We start from the raw sequence: 21,538 nt of genomic DNA, 5'->3' as shown, positions 1-21,538 counted from the left end.
CTACAGTAGTTAGTGTATGAATACTCCAGTGATTGTCTTATGTGCTGTACTACACAGATTGATGGTATAACGTGGCGTATTTGCCATTTAGACGTAGCAGTTCTTCGTGTGTCCCGAATTCACAAATGGTCTAATAAGACAACCCGTCAATGAAATGTTTTAACAGATGATGCCGGAGTGGAATTACCCCATTCTCCATCATTGCGACCTTGTCGGCACGACGAGCGGTGGACAGTCGGTGTGTAATAAATACAACGGTCTTCAATGGTCGACCGTCTTCGGTATGTGTTATCTTATGTATGGTTTCAAATATTTGATGCTGTGCGTGTGCATCTAATGAGGACGTCTGTATGAAGGGTGGATTGAGTTTGATTTGAAGATGACAATACAGTACAGACGTACCGGTTCGTCAAACACGAGTAGATCAACTTGTGGTTCAACTGCCTTGATGAAAGCCCTCGCGATGGCGACTCTCTGCCACTTTTTTTTTCGAAACCAAAATTAGCAACACGCGGGCACGCAAAATGACCATGGGAAATCGCACCTCGCCGCCCGACAGTCCGTGGTGATGTCGGTCGCCTGATGGTAGACTTCCAGGATACGGGAGCATTTCAAATCCAGGTCCCTCAAGGACGGTTTGGAGGCCATGAGGTAAGGATTTCACGATCCCGTCCGCTTGCGCGAGGTGAAGGGCGTCCTTGATCGCCGTCGGGCTCTTCATTTTGTCAATACACCCAAGCCCCACGTTTTCCTCCAGTGTATAGTTATACTTTGAGAAACCCTGGAACACTGCTGAAACGCGCTTGTGATAATCCGGAACACGATGTTTTCGTAGATCGGCGCCGTTAATAAATAGTCCTCCCTGGTCGAAATCACAGATGCGTAGGAGAATCTTGGCGAGGGTTGATTTGCCACTGCCGTTGTAACCGACGATTGCAAGGGTCTCTCCCGCCTCGAGAGTGAAATTGACGTCATGCAGAGCGGGCATAACACTATCCGGATATGTATACGAAAGACCTCTGCGAAGGAACAGTGAGGTCATAAAAGCCAAAAATTGGAGACACTATTGCCTACCTGGCTTCAATCTTGATTCCGCCAGGCCTTTTCTTGTATTCGACAGCCTCATGCTCAGGTGGTTGTAATTTTGGCTTTACCTGCATGCTCGCGCAGAACGCCGAGAGAAGAAAGATGGTTTGAAATGCCATTCTTGTAGTGGTCAAGAGATTCCTGAAGCCATAAATGATAGATTGCACGGATCCTCGGTATAAAGTTAGAGATCCTAATGTTGCGGAAGACGATGATTGGAGAAGAAGAACGAAAGGAATCTGGCTGGATGGATCAGATGAGTAGAGGGAGTGTATCAGAGGGACAAACATTTTGAAGGGATATAATCAGGTCTGTAAAACCGTTTCCGGATAGCAGAGAGAAGCTGGGAGAGCAACGAGCCTGTTCCGAAGCGAAGACAACCTTCCAAGCCCTAGACCACGAGCTTAGGATCCAGTCATGTAGACCGAATAATGCAACCTCCGGGCGATGCATGTCGCTATAAGCGAGGTTGCGCATCTGTTCCTGCCTGCGCGCTGCGCGGGATTCTTGTGGTGTATACAATAGGTCCGTTGGAATATGGGACATAGTAAACCATGGAAGAAGGAGCGGAAATATGACGGAGAGTATCGAAAGTAGCAATATGCCCATATGTGTCGCGTTGCTCGTCAAAGAGAGAACCAGCCATATATGTGATCCGATTTCTGTAAGAAGCGCGAAAATTTGGATGAATTCGAGTGGGGATATCAGCCCGAATCCACCCCCAGTGAAGGAGCGCGCGAAGATGTCAGATTCCTGCAGCAGGTCGCGAATAACGGGGTCGGAGAGCGAAGGATTGTCCAAACGAATGCGTTGTTCCAATTGTTTTCGCTCGACGACGAACCGCGCTGAACCCAGAACGAGATGCTCATTTGAAGCACTGTTGGCATGTTAAAGACGTGAAAAGTTACGCGAATACAAACCTACGCCATGTAGTCCAATAAATTCTCACATATCCGCCGTGCAATTTCTACGCCCACGAGACGCGCCAGTCGAGACCAAGTGAAGATGCCAGAGGTTATGAGAGATTGCACCTGGTATGCTTCTCTGAGTAGACATATGGAGTACAAAGAGTGACTAGTACCTCGTCAATGATCATTGCCTGTAAGAGACATTAGGAAGGTTAATTAGGGAAGCCGTGCCCCACGACATACTTGGGAATAGCCACGGAAGGCTGGAAACAGACTTCGAAGCATGTTGAAGGCTAACATGCATCCTGTTCTTGTTGGGTGGCACTGGAACATGCATTGAACCTTGAATGAAGGAGTGAAAAAAAAAAGTATGAACTAGTGCCTGATTCACATACAAGTTCCGGTGTACACCGTTTGAGAATCTGAAGAGCCAGATGGGTATTCGCAACATTAATAGGCCGCTGAGCGCCAGCTACCAGTGTGGTTGCCCCCCCGCTTTCGTTGGGAATTACCCTGGATGCCAGCCAGACATCGTAGACGGACGTAGACGTGGGAGAGTGAGATCCGGATTTTTCGCAGAGGCCCGAACTGTGGAAACTGTCTGTAGCAGCGAGAAGGAAAGCCCAAGGAGTGTAGCGCATGCTGGTACGGCAGAAAGAAAGGGGATGCATGCCTAGGGACGAGGAGAAAAGTTGGGATAGATATATGAGAGGCCCCACGTCTGTCTTTTGTTATTCGCAACCATGGATTTAATATACAAAAGTGCCGGAATACGTGCATTGCCGTTGCAGTGCTACGCGTGCAAACACATCTAAAAGGATACAGAAAAGGCTGTACTGGGGCGGACGCAAACGGTAGGAGCGACCCGACAAACAGTCAAACAAGGCAGTTCGGCGATGAGCCTTCAGTTCTCCTTTTTTGGTAAATCGTACCATGCGAGCGGGATTAGGTCATCTCTGTTCTTTCCGGGCCCCTATTTTTATTTTAAAAAAATTTTGAGTCACTACTTTACTACGCCTGCATGGGCAACCATGGCAGATCTTCATTCTGATGCTCTCGTCAATTCCTTATCCCAGAAATTGCAGGCTCATACCATGTCCGAGCTCCATACAGTTCCGGAGCTCGCTGATAATGAACCGAGGCAGCAAAGCAGTGGCACCCCCACCCATCGGGTTCATGAAGGCTACGGATTCCGCCCTCCATCCGGAGTGTCGACGCCGCTGACAGGCCATGCACCTCCAGATACGCTCGTCCCCGATGTAAATGGCCTCGGTTGGCCCGGTATGTCTACGATTGGTCTAATATCGACACAAATAACTTAGAGAGAAAAAATCCATACAGCAAAGTCTACGTACTCTCGTTTGACTGCGACAGCCGAGGAGAAGAAAGAGCGAGAACAGAAGATCGCCTGCCGCTGTTCGTACTATACTTGACTGCATCGGAGAAGATCCTGACCGCGAAGGTCTGTTGCGGACGCCTGATCGGTATGCTCAAGCTGTGATGTGGATGACAAGGGGTTATGAAGAACGCTTAGCAGGTACGAACGAATTCTCCTGTTGTATCCTTCTCTACAATCTCCATTCGTCAATGTAGATGTAATTAACGACGCTGTCTTTGCCGAAGACCACGATGAAATGGTCATCGTTCGCGATATTGATATTTCAAGTCTTTGCGAACATCATTTGGTTCCCTTCACGGGAAAAGTCAGTACTCTAGTGACACGATCACCATACCAACCTCATATCTCATTCTTCCTAGGTTGCCATAGCTTACATCCCTAACAAGCTCGTCTTAGGCCTTTCCAAGTTGGCACGAATAGCGGAAACCTTCAGCCGACGGCTCCAAGTCCAAGAACGATTGACGAAGCAGATCGCAATTGCAATTCAAGAGGCCATAAAGCCTCGCGGAGTAGCTGTGGTCATGGAAGCAACGTAGGTTATCATTCATTGAATCTATCAATCATTCTCATAAATCAATATGCTTCTTTCAGTCATCTCTGTATGACAATGCGTGGCGTTCAGAAACCTGGTGCCATCACCGTGACATCTTGTATGCTGGGCTGTTTCCGTACACATCAAAAAATTCGAGAAGAATTCCTCAGTCTAATCAAGCGATAACAAAGCAGACCTCTTCTTTTCTTATCCATACCGATATTGGATACCTCCCTCACGTTCAACAACGAGGGTAATGGAGGAGCGTGAGATTATGTAGTTCTACAGATTTATACATAAATACAGTAAATGCACTATGGTACATTGCTATTATTGTAGACCAATTTGACAATGTTATGTAAGTTACCGTCGACCGCCGCCCCGTCGTGTATTGTCGCCTAGTAAATAATCTTTCGCCGGATTATGTTGCCGGCTGTATCGAGTCCGGTCCCTGATCAGTTTTGCGCGTTTGATCGTTGGTTCCAACGACTCCGCGCCCGTATCTTCGCGTTCTAATATCAATTATACGTTAGCGCGAGGTACACGAATCGTCTAGAACGCTGACCTGATATCGTCCGCTTTCTACCATCACGATCATCCTCGTCCCGCTCAGGTCTGCCCGAGTACGAGGGGGAAACAGCCGTAGAACCCTTGTCACCTATGCGATCTCGTAAGCTCCCCCCTATGTTTTGTGTCGCATTCTCGGAAGGCACCACCGCATTACTTGTACTAGAACTTTGAAAGTTACGTGGAGGGGGAGAGTTATGATGATCACGATGACGATCACGTCCTGTGTTGGTTTCAGGTTTCCTGGGAGGATCTGAGTTCGGAGTCGTGTGCATTGCCCTGGGTGCCGAAGGTGTGGATGGAGGTAGAACTTTCGTTAGAGATGATGGTGCCTCAGGCGGAGGTCGTTTGTCACCACCCTGCACAGAATAAATAACGAGCGGGCATCAGAACGCAAAGAGACGTACTTTGTCTGCACTACCAGTAGCACCGCGGCCATCAGCGTCGGACGGTTCCCGATCTCTTCTCCGCCTTTCGTATTCACGACCTTCCTTTTCAGTACGTCTCGTTCGGTCGTGACCCTCCTTACGTGACCCACGCTTCAGCGTTCGCTCAGCCTGGAAAAGAAATGAGCCTGACAGAAATTATTGACGGAAGCTTATCTTACCTCCTCTTCACCCCTCCTCCGTTTCCCAAGACTGTCATCGTTTTGACTTCGACCCGGTCGTGTTGTTTCTGAAGGAGCAGGAACGGTGGCACTGGGACCACGATTATGGCCGTCACGCTCCTTCCTTTCACGGTCACGTTCCTTGTCATCTCCACCTCTCCGATGACGATCTCGGTCTCTTTCCCTATCACGATCGCGGTCTCTATCTCTCTCCCTCTCCCTATCTCCCCTGTCTCTGTCCCGGTCCTTGTCGCGCTCTCTCTCATGTCTATCACGCCCTCTGTCTCTGTCACGGTCACGATCTTTCTCTCTCTCTCCATCTTTGTCACTCTCACGTGTCGAAGTACGCTCCCGACCGGCTCGTTCACTACGAGTATGCGTAATGCTGTCGCGACGGGTAGGAGGGGCCGGTTCCCGTGTTTCACGGCTTTCTCTGTCGACCTTTTTCTCATCACCGTCAGCAGGCCTTCTGTCAGAACGGGTCCTGCTTGTCCGGCTATCAGCGCTAGAATTTCGCGTACCTGGCCCACTAGGCGGAGAGATAGAACGATGGCGGGGAGACGGTGCCGCTGATCCATTACGACTTCGAGATTCAACTGCGGGTCTGACGTTTCTATCATCGGCAGTTTTTTCTGACCGAAGGATAGACTGTTTCGCGGTCTCTCTGAGTTCTTGGGCAGAAGGAGTTTGGCTAGGCACAGATGGAGGCGGCATGGTAGGCTGAGTATCGGGTTTGTTGATTTTATCATCTCCTGCACGATGGCTTCGAGGAGACTGAGGAGGTTCCTTCCCAAGGGCCGAATTCGCAGTCGCCTGTCCTGCTTCCCTGGCGACAGGGCGAGCAGGAAGTGGGAGATCAGTGGCAGCAACAACGGGGCTGTCGTGTCGTGATGGTGGCTGAGAACGTCGGGAAAGCATTGTATCTTCTTTGGACGGTGCGGGCCCTGTAGGTGTGGCGCGGCCGGTTTGCGCACCCGGTTTGCCATGAGTATCAACAACAGAAGGCCGAGGGGATTCATTGCCAGAGTCGCGTGCTACTCGCCGGACAACAGGAGGTCGTTTATCGCTAAAAAGATAACAGCATTAACAAAGCTGCGGTTCCCGGGGAAATTACTTTGGGTAACATACTGCTCCATTGTCAGTTTGGTTGACGTTGAGTTACTTGCTGACTTTTCCGTTGCACCATTGCTGGCGTGGGCTCGTGGAGCAGAGGGCGTCGACGCGGCTTGAGAAGTAGAGCGTCTTATTTCTCCATTGACTGTTGACTGAGCACTCGGACCGGTCGGGGGTACAGCACTTCGAGGTTTTTCTGGAGCGGCATTGTTTGAAGGTGCCTTGACTGCTGCCGCTGTACCGTTGGGCTATATCCAAACAATATGAATCCTAATCTTACTAGAATCATGAAAGAAATACCTTGCCAGGCGGCACCTTAGGTGGCGTCCAAAATGGTTCTCTTTTCTTCAAAGTCGCGGCATAACTACCAGGGCATTAGAGATTGTTCACATCGCAAGAAGTAAGATATGCTCTCACGCTCGGCCAAGAATCATCAAGTCTCCACGCTTCTCGTTTTCAAGGAATTTCTCCATGGCGTGGTTCAGCTTCACACCGCCGTGAGTAGCAACTGTCGATAGAGGAAATACCGGTAGAATCTCCTTCAGAACAAGGATGGCGTTGTACACATGCATGAATTCTCCGGTTTCTATGGAGTCGATGAAGGCCTAAAGATGATGCTATTAGCTGGCTAGTTGTTGGTGACAATCGCAAAGAAACTTACCCCGACCAGCTTCATATGCCATTTTCTTAATAACTTTTGGAACTCCAGATGCGATATATGGCCAGTTTGACCAGGACGATTCTGAAAGCCCGGATGAATCACAGTCTTTCCTTTCACTGTCGACCGATTATCCGATAACCATGCTTGCTCATCAGAGTGCCACTTGTAAAGGTCCGTCAAGATAGCGTGAAGGAACCGACCTGTTGGACGTATTATGAGCAAACGTCGCTACGGGATGTTTCACACCTTACCATAATTACGCGCTTCGTATTCACTGCAAGAGAAGAGGACAACCTTGACGTCATCACTGAGTAGCTAAGGTCGGATAAACTGAGTAACAAGAAGACCAACAAGATGTGCGAACTAACCAGGTTATAGCAAACAATTGTTTGGAACCCTGGGGTGCCTTGGGTATGCAAAAGCCTAATCATTTGAGCCGTATAATCAGCATCCATGGGGGACAACAAGCAGCGTGGGTAAATGCAGTGTTCTAGCATTGCTTCCACGAGAGCAAGATTTCGTTTGCTTGACACTGTTAGAACCTCAAATAAGCCGAAGAGCATATTCGACAGTCGTGAACTTACAGTGAGCGAACCAGTACTGTTTTTCTTGAGCCAGACGCTTCTGAGTGTATTCTCTAGATATGATCTGTTGCTTCAGCTCCCGGTTCAAAGTGTTTACTAGCTGGTTGTATCGATCTCGTTTCGAGCGGTGGGCTGCTGCTGTCAGACGTTTCTGGCGGTCCGCGGAACGATCTGCAGCCACATATCTGGAATCCTCCTGACGACTGAGGGCTCGCAGTGCAGCTCCTTCTTCGTCGTATTTAGTCATAGGCGGCGACAAGTCATAAGTAGAGAGTTGCCAAAATGTCAAATAGAAACCAGGTCTGGAAGGGTTCATTCAACGTCTGTCACAGAAAGAAAGATCTCACTTACCCAATGGTATTGATAGCACGTTCAGGGGCGATACGCTTCACGTCATCGAATAATGCGGCCAGTTCGGGAACCCATGGGCTCTGTCAGGAAAGATATTATCAAGCCACAGTATACAACAAGAAGACTGTTCAACGAACCTCAGGTGCTACAGATGCAGCTGCTGGTTCAACTTCCATGGCAACGTCATCATTGCTAGATTCCGCTTTGGGTTCGTCATTCACCTCAGAAGGGTTGGTTGAAACCACAGCTGGTGATGCAACCCGAGAGATTGCTGCCGACGGTTCGCGCTTCGCCGTGAGAGCAGCCTTCAGCCGTTTCTCGGCTTCCTCACTAGCAAGACGGTTTTGTTCATCTTTAGCTAATGCCGTTTTCTGTCACCCTGGTCTCAATACGCAGCTGAAGAGTAAAACATGATCAACGAACCAACAGTGCATCATGAAGCACAGGTCTGAGAATCTGCATGCATATCGGGGCACAGATCCCGTACTTCTCGCCTAGTTCTCTGATGGGGGGTATTATCTTGTTTGCGTAGTCTTCAGCTGGTACAACAGATGGTGATGTCAAAAGCTCCAGATACTGAAGCAGTACACCATGCGTCTAACGACAGTATGTAAGTCTTGATAATGTCCGAGGAAGCATCCTGTGCTGACATACCGTATCATACAAACTGGCTAGTGATTTCAGGTGCGCATCGGGAGCCTTGTAGATCGACGACTGCCGCTGCTGAGCTACCTGTATCAAAAGCGGGAGAGCTAAGCCGGAATCCACCAAAGTCTTGCCAAGCCTAGACGGTCCCTTCAAACTAGCTTCAGCAGGGTCAAGCCTTGCACCACGGGTGGCCGATGCAATGGCTTCTATACGCAACGCCGGGCCGCCTGCCATAGCGGCTATCTGGGAGTCAGACAAGCTAGGTAACGGTTCGACGCCCGCCATCTTCCATATCAGCTCTCGAAGGACCACGATCTCTGAAGTCATCCCGTTTTGAAGTTGATGTACGATATACTTCAAGACAGGAGTAAGGTCAGCACTGTAACGTCTGAACAACATTCCGGTAAATGAGGCCAAACCTATTAATGTAGTCAGCACGCTTTCTTCGGGGTACCATACTCTCCGCACGCACTTTGTAGCCAATCGCTGGTGTTGACACCATCGTCCTTAACACGCTCTTTCCTTTGATTTGATAGAGCGTCGAGGATAATGAAAACCAACACGTCGAAACCCATATTAGTCACGAATCGCAGAGCCTGGATAACGACGCTGGCCAGGTTGTCATAGGCCATGATTTGATTCACCGCGTTGATAAAAAAGATGCACGGGTTGGAGTGCGCAAGCTTCGCCACCGTACCAGACAGTGAATCGATGGTATTATGCGAAAGGCGTCGTAGTATCCCCTTCGACTCCCTATCGGCTTCAACCCGACGTACACCAAGTTCCGGATGGGAATCGTATATGTGAGATTTCCACTCCCCATACAAACGCCATCGCGCTGTCGTTTCGTACTGCCGAATGATGTTCCAAACTTCAACGGTGCAAACCGCATTCCCGCGAATAAGTGTAAGGGCCGGTAGAAGATACATACGCAACACCCTGAACCAAAATACGCGTATAGGATTTTCGGGGTCAGGCTCTCCTAGCGGCTTCTTGGTGACGGGATCTACTTCAACCTAGGAACGACAATTTGTATGTCAGCGCAGGTAATAGTGAGATAAACGAGGCTCCTACCGTAGTCTGTAACTGAGTCCTACCAAGCCTTAGGAACTTGGTCAGGAAAATCGTATCACGAGAAACGTGCAATCCAATGAAACGCATCAGCGGCTCGATAACATCCACCAGATCATCCGGCGTAGAGCATATGGGAACCTGCTCGGACCAGTCTGGAAAGAAGAAAACAAATTCTGTCGTGGATGTACATGGCGGTGTGGGAGCCCACAGAGTCAGCACTTGTTTTCTTGGTGGTGGCTGCGTAACACCTGTTGTTCCATAGCGAGCCCTGGGCTGTAAGAAACTCGGATTGCGTTCCTTGGTGACCAAGACAGAATCATAGAGTGGTTGGATAGATAATTTCATGATACGAATCATGAGATCAGCTATTTCAGGCTGTGCATCTACCATCCAAGGGAATTTGGACAGAAGCCAAAGCGCAGGTTTGATGGCACCTACGGCCAATAGAGCCGCAATCATGCCACTTTTCTGGGTGTATCGATCTTTGAATTCGTTCTCATGTTTCTGTTCTGCGGGAGTCGAAGCCTTGGCTTTGGACGAAGACGTTGTAGACTCCAACGGAGCAGCCATTGCTAACTGGCTAATTTTGGCGGCAGCTATTCTGGACTTGATGTCAGCCAGATACGCCTCGTGCGACTGCTCCATGTCTGCATCAGGCAGAGACAGCTATGACATCCGTTAGTATAATGTCAATGGCATAAGGCAAGAACTGACATGAGGATACAAGTCTTCCAGCACAATAAATTTTTCGCGTATTAGGAGAGCTGCTGTCAGATATAAATTTCTGGGTGTCTGTTCAGAAACATCGGGACCCTAAACAAATCATTTAGTTGGCTCAGAAAGAGATTCACAAGACTTGCGCGTACGCTGTAGTAGACGAATTTGAAACCTAAAACTTGGGCTAGCACAGATGGTTTCTGATCCGCCGGAGGTGTCTCGGAATTAAACCTTGGATCGGCTAATGAGAGGACTTGGTGAAGGGTCTTGCCTTTGTACCGGCTTTCTGACTCGTCTACAGACATGGGTGCCTCTCTAGTGCGTTTTCGATAAGAGCCAGCCCAAGGGGAAAATGAGAGCAAGGCGATGAAGAAGGTGTAATGAGTTGCGAGGTGGGTGCTCAGAACGTCTAATATGATATCCAACGCGCGTATAGGATCCAGATCAAAGTAGCCAATAAGACTGGTGATCTTTTCCCAGACCGGTCGTGCGCGTTCTTCGATAGCAGACCAAGTTTCGGTTGGTCGACCGGTAGAGGACGAATGCGCGGGGCCAAGGTTACTTGTAAGTTCTGTAGTAAGCTTGCTGTATCCCTCAGACTGCTCCCGGAGAAGATTGAACTTGTTCTGCTTGAAGCTGGACGGGAAGACGTTTATCATCCTGTCGCATACATTCAAAGAACCACGCACAATAATCCTGTCCGAGTTCGAATATCTCTTTTGTCCAATGTTGATTTGTCTGCAAATATCCCGACATTAGACAAAATTGAGGAATCCAATCTTTCTCGAGCGATCGCAGGTGAGATAATGCCAACGTTCTGGAGGGACCGTGTTCAGTCGGAACACAGCATGCCATAGGTCGCGTGCGACTCACCATGAACTGTTTAACAATAGAAATTATCCTATCTTTATCAGCTTCGGCATCCTGCTTGGCTTTCTTCGCCTTTAACAGCGCGGCAGGCTTGTCTCCTGGTGAGTCTTGGACGCCACTTTTTGCTATGGTCGCCTTCGCGTCAGCCACGATTTCATCCAATTCGGTGTCAACGGTCCATATGAGATCAACCACTTGCTCTTTAAAAAGGGCAGTATTGGATGAAGTAGTTGTTGACGACGAAGAAGAGGAAGGGAGACTGTTGAGCATAGACTGGACAAAAGCAACGAAAGACTCGGGGGACAAACTTCCTCTACTAGTCCAAGACGATAGAGTCGAGAAAAGAAGAGCCTGGTAGGCTGTCAAGATGTCGTCGAGAACGTTTGGATTCGGAGGGGTGGAGTGAAGTGGAATAAGGAATGCCCGACTGTATCCAGGTTATGTGGCGTCATTGTAGAAGAAAACCGAACGCACCATTCCGATTCACCTCCTTTCGACCATCTGGACAGACAAGTGTTGACCACGGTAACACCATTCATTGCCCCGAAATGGAGTATTCTAGGGAGACTTATAAAGGAACAATCGGAGGGAAATGCGTGCCAGTGCTATGTTGACGTTTGTTGTCTAGGGAGCTGAACCGGCACGTCCTCTGGCTTGAGCATAGTCGAGTAGATCATCGGCTTAAATATACTCAACAATTAAGGACACCAGAAGTATTTGGGCGACCACATTTGATGTTAAAGTGACGACAGAAATGGGAACCTCTGATTTGCCTGAGGACACAGGGGGGCAAAGTAAGCACATAGAAGTGACCCGTGCACTGGTATTTTGGCACCAAGTATCAGTAAATTGTTGATTCAGTCTGTTACAGTGCTACTATGAACCCATACCATCAGAAGCTTTGGTACATGACGCTATACATATCTATCTCACTGGAATTAAACAAGACTCGTTCTCAATAGTGTTCTCGCTCTGGAGGGGTACCTGCATTCCAGAGCATGATGTTGGTAGTCTTGCTAAAGTAGAAACTCACTCTCAGCGACTCCGATATCATCTTTGAAAGTGATTGGTGCTTTCTTCCCGGAGCTTCCTGAGAGGCCACTGATACCGCTGTCATGACTGCCATGGGAGTCGGACTTTGCGATTGAAGGTGAACAGTGGGTAAAGAGAGTGTCCCAGACCTTCTCGTCATCAGAGTCACTAGACGTCCCGCCCGGCTCTCCCTCTATGAGAAAAAGATCATAAATCCAACCCTTCTGACGCTCATCGAGGCCACTCATCATCTTCTTCAACGTCGTCGGCAGCTGATCGGCATTGTCATACTCCTCTTCCACTTCTTTGGGAAAAGAGAAATTGATGGCTTGCTCCAATAAACAGAGACGCAACGAGATAAAGGACCAGCTTTGAGGGGTATAGCCCACGTCGATCCATTTCTGTATATGAATGGGCATGAGACGGACGAGGGCTGGTACTGATGGGAATGGGAGCTTCGGGCAGTGTGGGAAAAGGATTTGGACAGTGTCGTCGAGAGAGTAGTCAAATATTTTATTGGATATAAGAAGGACGTGAGAAGGATCAGCTTCGGTACTCCTTTGCGATAATTTAATCCGGGCGAAGTCGTTGGGACGGTCGCGAAAGGCAAGTGTGTAGTCGAGATAGGCCTCTCTTTTGGCGACAAAGTGTGCCTTTTCGTCATCAATCTCCTCGTGGCTCATGGTGGAATACGTTGAAGCTAGGAGATTTATGGCTTGTGGGATCTTCGACGGCGGAAGGAGGATCTGCAGATCCAGCTCGTCATCAAAGACGAATACACCGCCAAGGCCAAAATGCATCGCATCTTAGCCCCAAATGACATAGGGAATAATGGCGTTAGCAAGTAAGATACTTAGCTAGAGTCTTCCGGATCGTATTCCTGCTACGTTAGTAGTAGGTCTTATAGAGGGATGGTGGTAGCCGAGTTTTGAGTTTAACCCGAAGTCCGATGTCATAGAATTTTCTATTTGTGGAAGAAATTCACGGCCCAGCGCTTCAAAATTTCCGTTTAAGTCAGAATTTCGGGGTGGCACAGTCACCGCTTGTCACTGTTTACATGTGACCCTCTGTTACTATCACGCTTTCTGCGGCGTTGTTCGGCCGATCTTGCCAAGGATTCTGACTGAACTCTGAGAGAAAATGCGAGCTGGTGGCGGCAGAATGCCGCCACCGAGCGAGTCTTTTTCTCTCAGCAGCAGAAGCCACCACCACTGAGTGAATCATTTCAAGGGGTAGTACTCTCTCATTCATACTACTATTTTTTGAATGCTGACTATTATTGATTATGACTTTGAGTTTTTTCCGCAAGCCAAGATTTGAATAACCCTTGGGCCTTGATTCAATCTCTCCTGCAGGAATTATAGCTAGTAAACCTCGCAGGATCAATCAATTATACATAAACTTGGTTTATTATAAACCATCATAATTATATAAAGAACAAGGCTTCAAGAGGGGTCAACGTAGCAGGCTTTGCCCCTGATGTGGGCCTTGCAGGCGTTATATCGTTTTGGTCGTCCATGGTGGTAAGAGGCAGAAGGATTAGATAATGGGTATCCGGTTCTGGACCGTGAGCTGATTAGCTCCTTTTTGGGCCTTCCGAATCCGGCCGTCCGGCGGCAAATCACTGCCGTATTCGGTCTATGACTCTCGTGGGGGGAGAGGTTTAACCTCTCGTGAGCAAGATTCCAGAGGGATACGAGCTCCCCTAAAATCAAGGCTCAAGGGTGGGCAGGCAGCTAGCAATTTGGAGAGCAGGCAGTGCTGACTGCAAATGAGAGAGAAGAAATTGTCTCTCACTGGCTTAGTCAGCACCTTATGTGTGCTGCCATGTAGTCCTGTGACAGCACCTTCTATGTAGCAAGCCAACGATAAAAGGTCCTGGCTTTCCAGAACTGGCTTTCTGAGTTTAAACTTGGCAGGCGGTATAGATTTTGCCTAAAAAGGCTATGATCAAAGTTTCGCGTGGCTCGTACGGACCTTCTGAGAGTGTTGGACACTCCCCAGACTCAAATAAGAGCCCATAGGGCCTTGGAAACAGTGTAGAATGCATATATTAATTATTTGTTTCATCTACTTGGTTGCTCACAGCTTCATTTCTGCCCAATTCACATTTATCTCTCAGTTTTTGTTACCTTCATGTGTTTTTGCACATTGCAGACAGATGTTGTAAAAAAAAAAGACAACCTTGCAAGCTTGGTGCATTTATTGAGTGTTGAACATTGAAATAGTGCTCTGTGCATGCCATGCGGAACTCAATCATTGCGAGCGCAGCGAGTAGAATTGGCCGGCACGTGAGGAACCCGTCCGGTGCAGTGTGCCAAACAAGTGCAAATGTTACCGTCCTCGATAGCTTTTCTTGGCGTCGTCTCCGTTCTTCCATCGAGTCGCATCTCTTTCATTTCTTATCCTGTCCCTCTGTAACGCGAGATTATTGCTTTTACACGTATAAAGAATGACTGTGCTGCTTTTCAACGAGTGAAAATGAGTATGTCGTCGTATTTCTGTTTACCCGCTTGCAGCCTCGCCATGGCCTTCGGGTTTTGCCGCCACAGCTGATTCTCTACGTAGCGCGCCCTAGTGATGCTTGCGAAGCTTATACAGAAATACTCCCCACATCTCCGGCGTTACCATCGTTTCGTTGATCAAGGAATCAGTGTTTCCGTGATGAGTGACAACGATGTCACTCGCAAGGTGACCGATGTCTTTGAGGTCAGCTCTAGCCTTCCTCCGTGCCTCCTTGCTCTTCCCCCTGGCAATGAAACCGATTACCTTCAAGAGTAGTAGCAAATTACTGTTCGCTCCCATCACAGAAATATGGACATTCCCGCCGACGAACTTTGAGATTGTAATATGTGGTGTGGGATCGAACGGAAATTCGACGAGTCGCGCATCTATGTGGGTCTCCTGACTCTCCTCGAAATTCGCCCTGAAACCGCGGTTCTCCTGCCTAGGAAGTATTTGGAACGAGCCCTCTTGCCGAAGCTTTTCTTTTATGTCCGCCATGGAAGAAGTAGTCCACGAGATGATATCGAGATCCTGGTGAGTGTCAAATAGCGTTGAATCAGTTGAGAAATTACATAGCGTGTAGCACAACGTACTTTTGTGGTGCGGTTTGGGACTTTGAATAGCACACATGCAACTCCCCCGGTCGCGAAGTAACCGTCACTTTCGTCTACCGTCCTTGAGAATGCGAGGAGCGATTTTAGCTCCGGCCTCTGTTTTCGTTCTCCCTGAAGAAATCAGAATTAGTTGCATCCCGCCCAAGATAAGAAACATATACCTTCGTCATGGTTGATCCTTACGACTGATTTTTGTGTAGGAATGGGAACCCTCAGTCAACGTGTGTCGTGGAGTCGAACGAGAAGCACGAGAAGACAGTTGCTTGGTTGTCAATAACTGAGCCAAACACCACATATCTAAACACGGTCCTCTTCCTCTAGCATTACTGCAATGGTGACCGAAACAATGTGAAGAAGTATCTTACTTGCCAGTGCCACTATTCCTCATGTTATTTGGGGCCAAGATGCGATGCATTTCAGCCTTAGTGATGCATTCGTCTTTGATGACAAGCTGGATCTGTAGATCCTCCTTCTGCTGTCGAAGATCCCACAAGCCATAAATCTCCTAGCTTCAATGTATTCCACCATGGTCTACGAGGAGATTGATGACGAGAAGGCACATTTTGTCGCCAAAAGAGAGGCCTATCTCGACTACACACTTGCCTTTCGCGACCGTCCCAACGGCTTCGCCCGGATTAAATTATCGCAAAGGAGTACCAAAATTGACAACGTTGATCCCTCTCACGTCCTCCTTATATCCAATACAATATTTGACTACTCTCGCGACGACGCTGTCCAAATTCTTTTCCCACTTTGCCATTCCCATCAGTACCGGCCCTCGTCCGTCTCACGCCCATTCACGGATTGCTTTATGGCCTTCAGAAGTCCTGAACCATCGTGCCAACGCGCGTAGTGGCATCATTGTTACCAACTTCGTTCGCCATTGAGATGTCTTTGTCTTTGTCTTCCCAATCGTACCCTGTCACTCTCCTGCACTTCCCCGGCTCGTCGTTTGTTAACCGTGACGTATCGGAAAAATCAGGATATCCGTCGAAGACTCCGTGTAAGTTGCATTTTAGGAGCGCCGGCAGGGAGAGTAGCGAGGAAAGGTGCATTCCCTGAAGCCAGAATCTGGACGTTGCTCGTGTCCTTCCACCACCTCGGCCTCAGGGTGGCGCTAGTCTTGTAGAAAACGCCTGTGGAGCAGGCCTTGGATCTGTGGATATCGCTTTACGATACAAATAGATGAAGAAACACACCATCGTTGATCCATTTCTATGTTTTCCACCAGTATGACCAATTGAAAAGCAGCGAGCCTCACTCTTTCTAAATTATTTTCCGCTGTAAGGAGGGCGTAAAATAACTGGGTGCATGCGCGGTCAAAAATGAGCCCATTCGAAGATTTCGTCAGAGAAGCGATAGGGTTTCATCCGTCCCTAGCAACAAACACATTGATGAACCCGGTTGGTAGTCCAGTCCTTCGGGTGCTTTCTTTCCGGTGACACCTTTCGTTGGATTGAGGACCGGAGGACCATCGACAGCGAGATTATTGCCTTGGGTCACTTCGTACAAGAAACTGATAATGTCAGCCATCTACAAACATTGTAGTCAGAACTCGATGAAGAAGAGAAGAATAAACAAACTGCCTTTCTACTGCCTCCCACCTCTGTATACACTCCCTAAGCTCCCTCAGTTCTACCATTGCGTTCCCATCTCTTCTCCTCAACCACATGTGAGATGTTCCTAAAGACTCTCCAGACATCATGCAGACATCTGTGTGTAGAAGGTGAAGGATGCCTGAACGAAGAAAAGGAACTACTTAATTGCTATGCATAGAACTGCAGATTGTCAATTAGTGGCACCTGACCTGAGCATCATCACCCACAGAACCACCGCTCAGTAATCGCACATCACAGTCTTGAACATGGCAGCAGGACGTTGATGATAGTCGATGATTCTGGGCATGAACAGCTGTGTTCGCGCAATATATGGTAGCGACGATTATGTCCGATCGACATGTAGCGAGTAGGGGATGCATGCATAGGAATAGCGGGCGGGTAGGTCGAGGAGTGTGGCTCGATAGTGACTAGGACTAGTGACTTCTCGAGGTTTACGCGCATGGAGGGTGGGGATCCTATGGACCCAGGACGCGACATGAGAAAGTCCGAGATAAGTCTGCAGCGAGGCACGAGCAGAGGGCTTATCGGAGGATGTATTAGATCTATATTCGGGCTTTCAGATGCCTTGCGGGTATATAATAAAGTCGGACCGGCCAGGCTATGGCTTTGAACTTTCATCGGTTTTTATGATCAGGAATAGGTTCGAGCATTTTAGGCTTAGAAAACATCTTTCCCATGTTCACTCAACACATGTTTCGGTTGCAAAAACTAGAAGGGAGAGTGGACGGTAGACCTTGCTGGAAAGCAAGGTAATGAATTACACAACCGATCTATAATAATATAAATACCCCCAGCGCATATCAAAACCCGAAACTCTTCTTCGGCAAAACCAGAACCAGGAGGTACTCACTGCTACGGCCTCTATGAATCGATCATAGGCCGCACGCATCCTCTATACAGCCTCGTATGTCCTTTGTTCCGAACGACCTCAACCCTTCCATCCTGTTCTATCCCCATGCGGAGTAAGTGCGGTGGAAGCTGTCGTCCTTAATGGCGCGATCGCGCGCGTTGAGGAGCCCAATCGCGACTTTGTACATCAATACAATCCATATAGCCCGGTAAGAGACGGAGGCATCCATGGCTCATCTTCCACCTCAACGACATACTCATCAAGGAACTTTGTCCGATTCATTCTGAGGAATTTGTGTAGTCCTTCTTGTACCGAAAGAGAGAAATCGGAGTTGGAGACCGCATCGAGGAGAGGTTGCAAACCCACTGTGAAGCCGACGTGGATGTTTTCTGGAAGCTGTTGAGAACGATCCTGTGATGTATGTAATCAATGCTTACCAGGGGTATCGGGTTCCGAATACTCGGAAACTAGTTGAGCTATATACTCTGGAGCCCACGGATAGTCTTCTTCGAGGAATACGCGCCATCTCGAAATGAGACCCTCGGAAATGGGTATACGGCGTCCCGCAGATATTGGCAGTTTCCATCTGTCCACTTCTACCTGGGTTACTTCAATCCTTCCAACTTCCAGGGCGTGCATCGTCTTCTCGGCTAAAGAGCATAGGTGATTAATTAACTAGCCAGACGCGGAGTGGACTCACTGGATTCTCGATACACGTCCCCCTTCTTCAACACTCTGTAAAACATCATGTCTGTCTCGTTCAGTGGTGCAGGTGACTTGGCATTGAACACGGCTTGCATTAACAGCAGCTCCCAAAAGTCCTTGAGGATGGTATTTCCTACCGTTTTGATAATTCTACGGATGAATATGGAGTTTGGGGAGGGAAATGGGGCTTCTGATTGTGGATCCTTGGTTCTGATAGTAATGCCACTGTATGTATTTTCCTACATGCCAGAAGGTGATAAGAAGCAGAGCCGAAGAAACATGAGAGGACGTACCGCAAATATGTGCATAGACTGCATGTTGACTTATTCCCGTCCACGGTAATGATACTGAACGCGATTTTGGCGATTTTGCTGATTCGTTGCAGTAGTACAATGTCCTCTTTTGATATGGTCGACGTGACTTGATTCGTGAAGGTGCAGGAAACGAAAAGAAGACACGTGACGTCATACTGATTTGTATCGATACGGATATGATTTTCCTTCGCCTTCCATGACACAAATTACGGAAATCGCTGGACCCCAACCTCTGCAGAGAAATGTCGAGGAAAAGCTGGCGGAACTGGATTCTGTTCCGCTCTTTATGAAAAGTTTACCTGAAGACACGGACGATGTAGCGATCGCGGCACTTCAAGAGCTAGCTTACGATGGGACCCCGGATGGTGGGTGAGAATCCTCCGTCCATCCTCCATCTTCACATACTCACGTTCATGCAGAGCAAGCACAGAACTTTAAGGAACAGGGAAATGAGTACTTTAAGGGCAAACGGTATCGCGAAGCACTCGGATTTTATAGTCAAGGGGTCGATGCAAAGCCGACAGACGCTGTCCTTCAGGAAGCATTACTTTGCAATCGTGCGGCTTGTAATTTAGAACTTCGTGGGTGCCAAGAATTTTTTTTACCTCCATCAACTAAACAGGAACAGAGAACTATGGCACCGTGCTAAAAGACTGCTCCAAAGCTCTAACCCTTAATGCCAAGTCTTCCAAGGCATACTATCGTTCGGCGATGGCTCTGGTGTCTCTGGAACGCGTAGACGATGCAATAGACTGCTGCGTGCGGTGCCTGGACTATGACGCAGATAACAAAGCTGTTCGCGGAGTTCTGGAACGAGCGACCAAGATCAAAGCGGAGAAGGAGAAGAAGGGGAAAGAGCGCCAGGAAAGGTTGCGAAAGGAACAGGAAGCCCAACGCAAGATTAACTCCGCGTTCAAAGTGAGTAGCCTCGTACGAATAAGTGGCGCGTATCTGAAACTGGCCTTTCCGTTTCAAGGAACGGAATATTGTGGTGGTGCCTAAACCCGACAGTTCACAAAATCCGTATGCGCCGCACTTTGACCCAGAAGACCCAACGGGGAGGGCGCTCATTATCCCTGTTTTTTTCCTCTATCCCCAGTATGCAACTTCAGATGTCATACCTGAATTTGTGGAGGATACGCCGTTTGCGGAGCATCTGAAGGCTATGTTCCCGCCCCAAGCGGCCTCTCCAGAATGGGACACAAAGGGAGAGTATGTAGATGGACAGATAGTGATCTACGCAATGACAAGGCGGAAGCGGTTACTCAAGGTTGGGAAAAAGATGTCGCTGAAAGACGTTTGCCGGGCCGCAAAGGCAAAAGAGGGCGAGCCGATAGACGGGCTGGAGCTGAAGGATGGATGTTTGACATTCGTTCTACTACCGAAGGGTGATGTTGAAAAACATTGGGTAGACGAATACAAGAAGAGCAGATAGATTGCGTGCTCCACCCGATATCTCTGGAATGAAGAGATTCTCGGCAGTTAAGATGACCCACATTGCTTGCGACACAGAAATTGTGAATCCGGACCTTCAAGAAGATAACGAGTGCAGGAAAGGAAGCTTCAAGGATAACCCGTCTCGGAAGAGTTACCACAATGGTAGTGGTACTTATTAGCGCCACCATACCTAGCGATTGTCCTAAGTAGCCTTGAGAAAAATCCCACAATCCCACAATGTCCGCGCTCTGCGAGGATGCTGACCGTTATCGATGAGCCACAGGGAGGTCAGTTGCTCTTTCATATGAGCCTTCCACGGAAGTGATCGGGAATGTGACACCTAAAATGGAAGCCTCCGGCCGAGCCGCCGGAGATTGCCGAAGTTGTGGCCGTGCCATATCGCTGCTCACTCGTCCTCCAGTTCATCTTTCGTCGTCGTCAGGCTCGGTGAGTACATTCTGCCCTTTTTATGCTATGAATGAGGCCATGGAGGTTGCATCCACGATTCTGTGTGGTTAAATGCTGAATGAGTGGTCGCAATTGGCTGGATGGCGTGGTTTTCGAATGGATGTTGACCAAGGACACAAAATTTTTAGGGCCCTTCAAGATGTCCGTTACCACCAAAATTCTCCGCACCGCCAACGCGCCTAGCACACCTCCCGATGAGACGGAAACTAGTGTCGCCCAAGCTCTGCTCGACCTCGAAAACAACGTCCCGGAGCTCAAGGCTGAATTGAGGCCTCTTCAAATCTCCGCCGCCCGTGAAGTTGATGTTAGGGGAGGCAAGAAGGCTATCGTTATCTTCGTCCCTGTGCCCCAGTTGAAGGCGTTCCACAAGGTGCAGCAGAGGTGCGAAGATCCAGGCGTTTTCGGTCTTTTTGGTTGCTCAGACAAGTTTCATACAGGCTCACCCGGGAGTTGGAGAAGAAATTTTCTGACCGCCATGTTGTATTCGTCGCGCAGCGCCGGATGTTGCGCAAGCCCACCCGCACATCTCGCGTCAAGCAAAAGCGCCCCCGCAGCCGCACTTTGACCAACGTCCACGAAAGGATACTCGAGGACCTGGTTTTCCCTACGGAGATTGTGGGCAAGCGGACCCGCGTTGCCGTGGACGGCTCAAAACTTTTGAAAGTGTATGTTTTTGTTCCGTCCTTATTGTATCCGGACAGTTAGCTCATATCCCGATGTCGGATTAGCTTCCTTGACTCCAAGGATGCCAATGTCTTGGAATACAAGCTTGACTCGTTCTCATCGGTGTACCGCCGTTTGACTGGCAAGGATGTTGTCTTTGAGTTCCCTGTAGTGGCACAAGAGTAGTTGGTTGCGCAATATGGCATGCTGTTAT

The 21,538-nt window shown here is 48.7% G+C and overlaps 8 protein-coding genes across 8 annotated transcripts; 2 read left to right on the top strand and 6 right to left on the bottom strand.

Moving 5' to 3' along the window:
- Window positions 1-49: 49 nt before the first annotated feature.
- On the bottom strand, window positions 50-2,635 carry EV420DRAFT_1259948 (P-loop containing nucleoside triphosphate hydrolase protein; the record flags this gene model as incomplete). Its single annotated transcript, XM_060466981.1, has 10 exons — window positions 50-130; window positions 188-346; window positions 403-480; window positions 545-1,019; window positions 1,075-1,325; window positions 1,375-1,963; window positions 2,011-2,117; window positions 2,168-2,185; window positions 2,238-2,336; window positions 2,390-2,635. 10 exons carry the CDS (start codon window positions 2,633-2,635, stop codon window positions 50-52), a joined length of 2,103 nt encoding a protein of 700 aa, XP_060338280.1.
- Window positions 2,636-2,932: 297 nt separating this feature from the next.
- Window positions 2,933-4,277, top strand: EV420DRAFT_439649 (GTP cyclohydrolase I). The gene is made up of 6 exons (XM_060482134.1): window positions 2,933-3,275; window positions 3,336-3,410; window positions 3,457-3,531; window positions 3,588-3,697; window positions 3,753-3,925; window positions 3,985-4,277. The coding sequence occupies exons 1-6, from the start codon at window positions 3,026-3,028 to the stop codon at window positions 4,109-4,111; spliced, it is 810 nt and encodes a 269-aa protein (XP_060338279.1). The 5' UTR covers window positions 2,933-3,025; the 3' UTR covers window positions 4,112-4,277.
- A 166-nt stretch (window positions 4,278-4,443) lies between these two features.
- EV420DRAFT_1259776 (transcription factor/nuclear export subunit protein 2-domain-containing protein) lies at window positions 4,444-11,656 on the bottom strand (the record flags this gene model as incomplete). The annotated part of the gene is made up of 22 exons (XM_060466970.1): window positions 4,444-4,851; window positions 4,900-5,049; window positions 5,100-5,885; window positions 5,934-6,165; window positions 6,228-6,433; window positions 6,513-6,576; window positions 6,630-6,817; window positions 6,874-7,073; window positions 7,125-7,188; window positions 7,242-7,405; window positions 7,458-7,759; window positions 7,809-7,888; window positions 7,946-8,179; window positions 8,232-8,405; window positions 8,463-8,875; window positions 8,929-9,472; window positions 9,531-10,196; window positions 10,245-10,343; window positions 10,397-10,883; window positions 10,937-11,064; window positions 11,121-11,544; window positions 11,592-11,656. 22 exons carry the CDS (start codon window positions 11,654-11,656, stop codon window positions 4,444-4,446), a joined length of 6,078 nt encoding a protein of 2,025 aa, XP_060338278.1.
- Window positions 11,657-11,919: 263 nt separating this feature from the next.
- EV420DRAFT_1502308 (uncharacterized protein) lies at window positions 11,920-13,082 on the bottom strand. The gene has a single exon (XM_060471112.1). The coding sequence runs from the start codon at window positions 12,947-12,949 to the stop codon at window positions 12,134-12,136; it is 816 nt and encodes a 271-aa protein (XP_060338277.1). The 5' UTR covers window positions 12,950-13,082; the 3' UTR covers window positions 11,920-12,133.
- A 1,452-nt stretch (window positions 13,083-14,534) lies between these two features.
- On the bottom strand, window positions 14,535-15,485 carry EV420DRAFT_1502305 (uncharacterized protein). Its single transcript, XM_060471111.1, is given in 3 exon segments — window positions 14,535-14,680; window positions 14,700-14,723; window positions 14,749-15,485. 3 exon segments carry the CDS (start codon window positions 15,282-15,284, stop codon window positions 14,587-14,589), a joined length of 654 nt encoding a protein of 217 aa, XP_060338276.1. The 5' UTR covers window positions 15,285-15,485; the 3' UTR covers window positions 14,535-14,586.
- Window positions 15,486-16,246: 761 nt separating this feature from the next.
- Window positions 16,247-16,970, bottom strand: EV420DRAFT_1473780 (uncharacterized protein; the record flags this gene model as incomplete). The annotated part of the gene is made up of 4 exons (XM_060469169.1): window positions 16,247-16,436; window positions 16,468-16,549; window positions 16,669-16,801; window positions 16,908-16,970. The coding sequence occupies 4 exons, from the start codon at window positions 16,968-16,970 to the stop codon at window positions 16,247-16,249; spliced, it is 468 nt and encodes a 155-aa protein (XP_060338275.1).
- Window positions 16,971-17,923: 953 nt separating this feature from the next.
- EV420DRAFT_1473779 (uncharacterized protein) lies at window positions 17,924-18,759 on the bottom strand (the record flags this gene model as incomplete). The annotated part of the gene is made up of 4 exons (XM_060469168.1): window positions 17,924-18,126; window positions 18,175-18,387; window positions 18,438-18,681; window positions 18,736-18,759. 4 exons carry the CDS (start codon window positions 18,757-18,759, stop codon window positions 17,924-17,926), a joined length of 684 nt encoding a protein of 227 aa, XP_060338274.1.
- Window positions 18,760-18,952: 193 nt separating this feature from the next.
- Window positions 18,953-21,510, top strand: EV420DRAFT_1616739 (40S ribosomal protein S7; the record flags this gene model as incomplete). Its single annotated transcript, XM_060475154.1, has 7 exons — window positions 18,953-19,121; window positions 19,176-19,337; window positions 19,385-19,674; window positions 19,733-20,164; window positions 20,801-21,042; window positions 21,099-21,326; window positions 21,390-21,510. The coding sequence occupies 7 exons, from the start codon at window positions 18,953-18,955 to the stop codon at window positions 21,508-21,510; spliced, it is 1,644 nt and encodes a 547-aa protein (XP_060338273.1).
- Window positions 21,511-21,538: the final 28 nt, after the last annotated feature.

Source organism: Desarmillaria tabescens (genome assembly GCF_030435595.1).
Source record: "Desarmillaria tabescens strain CCBAS 213 chromosome Unknown EV420scaffold_2, whole genome shotgun sequence".
Taxonomy (NCBI): domain Eukaryota; kingdom Fungi; phylum Basidiomycota; class Agaricomycetes; order Agaricales; family Physalacriaceae; genus Desarmillaria; species Desarmillaria tabescens.
This window is presented reverse-complemented; position numbering and strand designations above follow the sequence as displayed.

Excerpts from the sequence above, each read along its gene's own strand:
- EV420DRAFT_1502305 (XM_060471111.1), bottom strand. The coding sequence starts at position 15,284 with ATGTGTGCTATTCAAAGTCCCAAACCGCACCACAAAAGTACGTTGTGC. Across the intron at positions 14,724-14,748 it reads GAGATGTGGGGAGTATTTCT|GGCGCGCTACGTAGAGAATC; the intron begins GTATAAGCTTCG and ends AAGCATCACTAG.
- EV420DRAFT_1502308 (XM_060471112.1), bottom strand. The coding sequence starts at position 12,949 with ATGCATTTTGGCCTTGGCGGTGTATTCGTCTTTGATGACGAGCTGGAT.
- EV420DRAFT_439649 (XM_060482134.1), top strand. The coding sequence starts at position 3,026 with ATGGCAGATCTTCATTCTGATGCTCTCGTCAATTCCTTATCCCAGAAA. Across the intron at positions 3,276-3,335 it reads AAATGGCCTCGGTTGGCCCG|CAAAGTCTACGTACTCTCGT; the intron begins GTATGTCTACGA and ends AAATCCATACAG. Across the intron at positions 3,698-3,752 it reads TGGTTCCCTTCACGGGAAAA|GTTGCCATAGCTTACATCCC; the intron begins GTCAGTACTCTA and ends CATTCTTCCTAG.